The sequence below is a fragment of the Erinaceus europaeus genome, chromosome 4 (genome assembly GCF_950295315.1).
Source record: "Erinaceus europaeus chromosome 4, mEriEur2.1, whole genome shotgun sequence".
NCBI lineage: Eukaryota > Metazoa > Chordata > Mammalia > Eulipotyphla > Erinaceidae > Erinaceus > Erinaceus europaeus.
This window is the reverse complement of record NC_080165.1, coordinates 71,953,717-71,960,652: the sequence shown is the minus strand read 5'-3', so window position 1 is coordinate 71,960,652 and position 6,936 is coordinate 71,953,717. Positions and strand designations below refer to the sequence as shown.

The 6,936-nt window shown below is 37.1% G+C and overlaps 1 protein-coding gene across 1 annotated transcript; it reads right to left on the bottom strand.

Annotated features, from left to right (window-relative positions):
* Positions 1-637: 637 nt before the first annotated feature.
* Positions 638-6,256, bottom strand: ANKRD66 (ankyrin repeat domain 66). The gene is made up of 3 exons (XM_007529733.2): positions 6,056-6,256; positions 4,023-4,251; positions 638-1,568 (listed from the first exon to the last, which is right to left on the bottom strand). The coding sequence occupies exons 1-3, from the start codon at positions 6,216-6,218 to the stop codon at positions 1,367-1,369; spliced, it is 594 nt and encodes a 197-aa protein (XP_007529795.1). The 5' UTR covers positions 6,219-6,256; the 3' UTR covers positions 638-1,366.
* Between the last annotated feature and the right edge of the window lie 680 nt (positions 6,257-6,936).

The following is a 6,936-nucleotide window of genomic DNA, read 5'->3' as shown; positions in this document are numbered from 1 at the left end:
TAAGGAACCAGAATTATAAAGTAGAAATCGTTCTTTGTCACTTCTTCCCTCCATCTCTCCCTTTCCCCACTCTCCATCTTCCACCACCATCTTTTTGTAGAACAGCTGTCTACATCTTCTCATCCTTATTCTCTATTAGCTACTCTGAACTTCTGATGTTACATGAAACTGGCTCATTCTCTCTTAAAAACTTCAATTTCACAGGAAAAGAGCCACACCGGTGTAACTTAAGTAAGTTGTCTTCCATTATCTATATTGTGGGGTGAAAGGCAAAGAGATGAAGATTGGTGCTCTAAGTAGGTTATAATTCAAAATGTATACTCTGGGGCTACAGTACTTTCCCGTGGGATAATCACCTACTTATTAATTTCAGAAGATTCAATCAAGCATAGCCTATATTAATATAACCACTAATTAAAGAATGAGTAATAGAGATATTTGATACCTAAATGTATTGATTCAGGCAGAGAAATGAATAAACCTATGAAGTGGAGTAGTTAATTAAAATACATTGGGGCAGCCGCCAGCCACCTAATAGTTTTTGCTCTGTAGTAGAAAAAAAACGAATCAAAATATGCTATATTAACTGTATATCATCTAGTAGTCATGTTTTTAAGGTGAAAGAGAAAAGGTAAAATTCATGGTAATAGAATTTATTTAGCCTACAATCCAAAATATACATATTTCAAGATGTAATCATTATATTACTGATGAACTATTATATACTTTTGTATTAAGTCTTCAAAATCTAATATACATTTTAAATTCACTTCACATCTCAAATTTAGACGAGATAGTTTCATTGGCAATACCTGTCCTGAATTTGGAACTAAGGCAAGTTCCATTTCTTCATGTGATCTCTCATTAGTTATGTGGGATGAAATACATTCAGTCAGGGTTTCTTGGCTACTCATTACCAGCAGGGCTGTGACTTAGACTGTTTCTTTTGTATAGACAAGATCACTGGTACAAATGACCCCATGGAGTTTGTGAGTCTCTACCAAGAAAAAAACGAGCTAGAAGCCAGGAATTACATTTGTTCAACTCTTTGTTGCATACATAACTGTTTAGAGAGGATTAGGAAATGTTGACAATGCACATCACTGATGATAAGATGTAGACAGCTTATATTCGCCATCTAATTTGGTTAATTTTAGGAACAGCAAGTATTATCAAGTAGTCAATACCCTTGTCTGAAAATCATCCAGGCAAGACTTGCAAACTTAATGATAGGTCATGAGATACCAGTAGACACTGACTGGGAAAATCATATCAAAACAACATACCCTGGAAACCTCTATGCTAGTGCTAGGGAGAAAATTCCCGCCAGAAAATATAGGTTCCAGTATCTAGGTTTTAGCCCATTTTATTTTCTCCTCCATTTGGTGATGTTGGCTCTGGTGGAACATGGGCCTTTCTTGTTCTTTTTCTTGTTAGTATTTTTACTTGTGGAAGGAAGAGACAATTCCAGCTCCCTTTTCTTGTCACCCCACTCTTCATCATGTTGATCCAGTGGCAACCCTTTCTGTGTGGCAATGAGGCGATGGTTACTGCACTCAAGTTCTGCCCTAGGAGAGGAGAGAAAGAACTGCTCTTAGTGTGTGGGTATGGGCATGGAAGTCACTTTAGCTTTGGAATCACCTCTTTTCCTGCCCTCTGAACACAGTGTGCACACTGCAAATTCCATTCAAGAAAGAAATTGTTTAAGTTCAAGCATTTCCATGGTATGCAGAGGGTGGTCTCAGACACTGCAGAAACTACTCTGAACTGGAGAAAAATAGTGTTTCCAGAGTGGAATAATAATAGAATCAAAGACAACCAGGCACTTAGTTTGAAGAAGGCATTGCTAAGTCTTAACTACCCACTTCTAAAAACAAATGTACTACTGGGTAAGTTTTCCTTCATTTATTTTTATTGCTTTTTTTTTTTTCTAATAATAACAACCCTATCTGCTAATTGTAGAAAATGTTAAAATACAAAAACACATATGAAAGAACATAAAAATCACTCATAATCACAAATGTACCCTATGTATGATGGATTTATATAAAGAATAGTTAGAAAAGCCAGGGAAATGATTCAGTAGGGCTTGAATGCATGGGGATCTCAGTGCAATCCCCATCATGGCATATACCAGAGTGGAGTTCTGGTTCTCTCTCTCTCTCCTCTCTTTCCCTCTCTCAAAACAAATGGAACTCAAAAAGAATACATGACGGTACAGGGAAGGAAGCCAGGAGAAAGAGAATAAATGAATGAATCTGTGGATTCTTGAAGTCATTTCATTTCCTTTTAAGTAGATAAAACATTAGAGAGGAGGACCTGGACTGAGGGTGACAGTATTTTGCAGAAAGTTGAGAAAGTTTACCCATGTATCAACTACTGACTGTATTTACTGTAAGCCATTAATCCCCCCAATAAAAAAATTAGAGTTGACAGTACGTTTCCAATTAAGTGCTCATTTAGAACTAAAACGAAACAAACAAAAAAGAGGATAATTTTAATAGTTAAAATGGCTGCATGCCCATTATATGACAAGATCACCACACATTTTCTCTTTTAATAGACTCAATAAATCTATATGATGCATTATCAGTATTCCCCAATGTATTCATCTTCTGAGGATGCAGTAAGAGAAACTTTGCATACTGGGCATCTTAAAAAGACAGGAAGGTGTTCTCTTACACAAATTATGGTGTTTGAAGTGTGCACAGACATGAAACATAAAATGTTATAATTCCATATTGCTTCAACAATTTTATTTACTTTATTTATTGTTTATTATTTATTGGATAGAGGAAGAGAGAAATTGAGATAAGAGGAGATAGAGCAGCACACTGCTGTACTCCTTGCAAAGCTTTCTTCTGGCAAGTGGAGACTGGGAGTTTGAACCAAGGTTATATCAGCATTATAACATGATAGCACAACCATTTGGTTCCACATTTGGTCCCATTTTTTAAAGAAAAAAAACTTCTTTAAGAAAGAGAATTAGAAACATGAATGGATGGGTAATTATGTTTGAAAGCTGAGCATTGTCCCAATAGCTTATTCACTGGGATAAGTAGCGACCAGTAAGGGGAAGACATATTTAAGTGCAAACCATCCTAAAAGGTAGATTTGATTTGGGGGCTAGAAAAGTTGTCTGTCACTCAGCTCCCACTTCCCCCACAAACAGGAAGTAATGTCTCAGCATTCATTGTCTGCTTCTTCCCTATTCTTTTGACATTTTCTGCTTTCAACATTGTACTAGTGCTACTCATGTGTAAAAAGTTACCCCTTCTTGGGAGTCAGGCAGTAGCGCAGTGGGTTAAGCACAGTCGGTTAAGCGCACATGGCGCAAAGTGCAAGGATCCCCTTAAGGATCTCGGTTAGAGCCCCTGGCACCCCACCTACAGGGGAGTAGTTTCACAGGCAGTGAAGCAAATCTGCAGGTGTCCATCTTTTTCTCCCCCTCTCTGTCTTACCCTCCTCTCTCCATTTCTCTCTGCCCTATCTAACAACGACATCAATAACAACAACAATAAAAAATAGAAACAAAAGGGAAAATAAATAAATATAAAACATATAACATCCTATAACTGATGACATGATTTATCTGCCTCATTTAAAATGTGAGGAAACAGGTCAGGAGTGATTTGACTTTGCCAAGGTCATTCCGGAATCTGAAGCTAGTTCATGAACCTTATTCCATGTCCCATTTCCAAATGTGGAAGGTGCTAGTACCTCTCTTACCTGAAATACCTTTTGTACACTTTTAAATGATCATTTTAGCAATCGCATAGACTATTTTAAAAGCATGATGATACATATTTATACATTTTGTAATATCTAAAAATAATAGATCTCACATAAACTAAAAAATTATAGTTTCTTCTTCAAACTAGAGAAAAAATACAAAAATAACTCAAATTGCAGTTAACTGAATGCCTACATTTTATTTCACTTATTTCTGATCAAGGAAACTACATAGACTTTGGATACATATTTCTCTGCCTTTTCTATAGGTGAGAATCAATGAAACTTACTTTTCTAGGAATGCCACACAGGCTTTCTGCCCATAGATCTGTGCAATCCTCTTTGGTGTGTCTCCAAAAAAGTCAGGGGCATCCACAGCAGCATGCAGTGCATGGAGAGTTTTAAGTACATTCAGATGGCCTGACTCAGCTGCAAAATGAACTGGGGTCCAGCCCACATCTGTTACCAGGCAGGGCCTGGCTCCATATTCTATCAGCAGCAGCATCACTTCCACATGACCTTCGATGGAATGAGAAGGTGCAAGAGGTAAAGATAATGTCTTGTGCTTTAGAGGATGTTCAGTGGTAGAGTGCATACTTTGCACATGAGGCAATTGATTCAACCCCTAGCACCTCTTTTAAATATTTAAAAAGAATAAAATAAAATACTAAAAAAAAGGTCAGCAAGATAGTTGTACCTGCTTTGTCATGAGCATAACCCATATTTGAGCCCATCCCCCAATGCACAGGAGGAATCTGGTGCTGTAGTCTCTTCCGACCACCCTCCTTCTCTATCTGAAAACTGTCAACTAGGCATGGTGAATTGACAGCAGTAACAGTAATAAATTTTAAATTATATATATATATATATATATATATATATATATATATATATATATATATATATGTATGTATGTCAGGAGACAGCTTCCATGCCAGAGTGCACATTTTGCCATGCATGAAGACTCAGTTCAATACCAATTCAAATGCCAGTTTTCCAAATGGGAGCATCATACACAGTGGTGCTGTCACACAGAGAGAATGAAAGTCCTAACAAGCCCATAGGTTCAGTTTTCACCATTATCTTTCCTTCTCCAACATTACCACTAATTCATGTTAGGCATAGGGTTGGTGATACTATCCTACTATCAGGAATGATGCTTCATTCCTATTAGATATTAAGAAAACAAAAATCCTGCCTTTTTAATTTGAAATTTATTTGCAGAGACCACTTTGCTAGGGAAATGTTGATTTTCAAGGCTGTTAGTGTCACAGGTGAATACTTTTTTATCTTCTCATGATAGGTCAAAACCTCAGATCCTCCACCAACATGTCATCTCCCTCTATCAAAGGATACTAGGATCTTATTCTCCTTTCAAAGGCCTCCTCCCTCCCCTCTTCAGAGTCCTTGGATATGCTACAATAGACGATAGCTGATTAGAATTTCACCCTGTAGTTTTTCCTTTCTTTGTTACTTAAGCCATACCTATAATTATATGCAAACCAGCCATCCTAGGTGGTGGGAGAGGAGAGATTATGTGGCAGGTGCTGCATAACAATGATCTTACTGATTCCTCATCTTAGGAATGCAAGGAAGCATCATTTCTCCCATTACACCAACAAAGTCCAAAGGTATTCAATAACATATATGGTGCTTTGGGTGATAAGTGGCAGAGCCCATACTGAAAGGTTTTATCTAGTGCCCCAAAATGTTCCTTGTAGAAATTAAGAAAAAGGACATATCAAAGTCATTTTGGATAAAGAAATTGAAATGCTTTGCTTTGCTATTTCCAGGCTGAAGACTGTCCAGCTATAAAACAATAGATTGTTTTCCTCTGCTAAAAGACAGTAGAAATACATAATATGTCTTTGCTTTTCTTATTAGCCACTAGTAAACAACTAGATGGAACAAATATTGTTTTAGCTACTGGAAAATAACAGGACAGGTCATTTTTTAGTAACCACAAAACAAGTCTTAGAAATAAAAATGCAAGTTTAATTGCAAAACAGGTTGCTTTTAAGATTAGGATTCAAATAAATATGGGACAAAACTCAGGTCTGGGCATTGTGTTCTTCAGTGTTTGCTTCCCCTATATTTCGTATTTCTCTATAAGACCCTACTGGAGGGTCTTATAGACCAGGCAAAACAGTCACTCCCTACAGACTATTGATAGGTTACTTTATAAATGGGTAGTTAACAAATGCTCTACATTTGGATGGCAAGGAAAACCTATACTTTTATGTCATTATTGAATAGGAAATACTTTTATATTTGCAGACCAAGAGGCCCCAAAATGGGTTCTTCCTGGACATTACTCACTCACCTTTAATTGCAGCCCAGTGAAGTGGAGTCCGATCATTCCAGTCCACATCCTTATAGTTTGGGTCACAAAGACCTTTCTTCAAAATCTTTTTCACTGTGTTGCAGTCTCCTATGGCCACAGCTTGGTGGAGCTTGGTCATGTCTGACAATTTAGCTAACTCCATGTCAGGGGAAAAAAAAAAAAAAAAAGAACTGTGGGGAAAAGAAGTCTCTTAAATTCTCTACAATTATTTCTTTATTCCTAGTGAGTGATTCTATAAGGACTTTTTATTATTTACTTCCTGTATTGTCTCATTAATTTTCATCCTGTCCAGGGTTGCCTCAAGAGTGTATGCTGAGATCTTATCTATTGTAATTAGTGTTATTCTGGTCACCTGTCCAAAAACTATCTTTGACTTACTTCTGCCTCAGGATCACTCCAAACTAATGGGCTGATACCTTGATATTTGACCTCAGACTAACTACCAGCACTTTTTCCTACTCCTACTCCAAAGTAGTAGCAGCAGTACCCCAAGTTAATTATATAATTCTGTGCCTTAACTTTCTAGTCTGTAAAGTGGCTATAAATTACCCCTGTTGTGAGAATAAAAGAACAATTCACATGAAAAGCTTATATTGGAAACAGAGCAAGTACTCCACGAAATCAAATACTATGGGTAAACCAGTAGGAAGATGGGTAAGTTGCAAACAACCAAACAATATTCTAAAAGTTGTTTGTTAAGGCATAAGCCACCACCAATTTCAGTCTACATTCTATGGGCACTTAGGCCTCCCTGGGACTCTTTCAAGGGTAGATACTGGGTCAAAATAGCTTTTACTATAATACTAAAATGCCATAGACCTTGGTCATCATAATGATAACTGTCTTGATGGTTCAAAAGC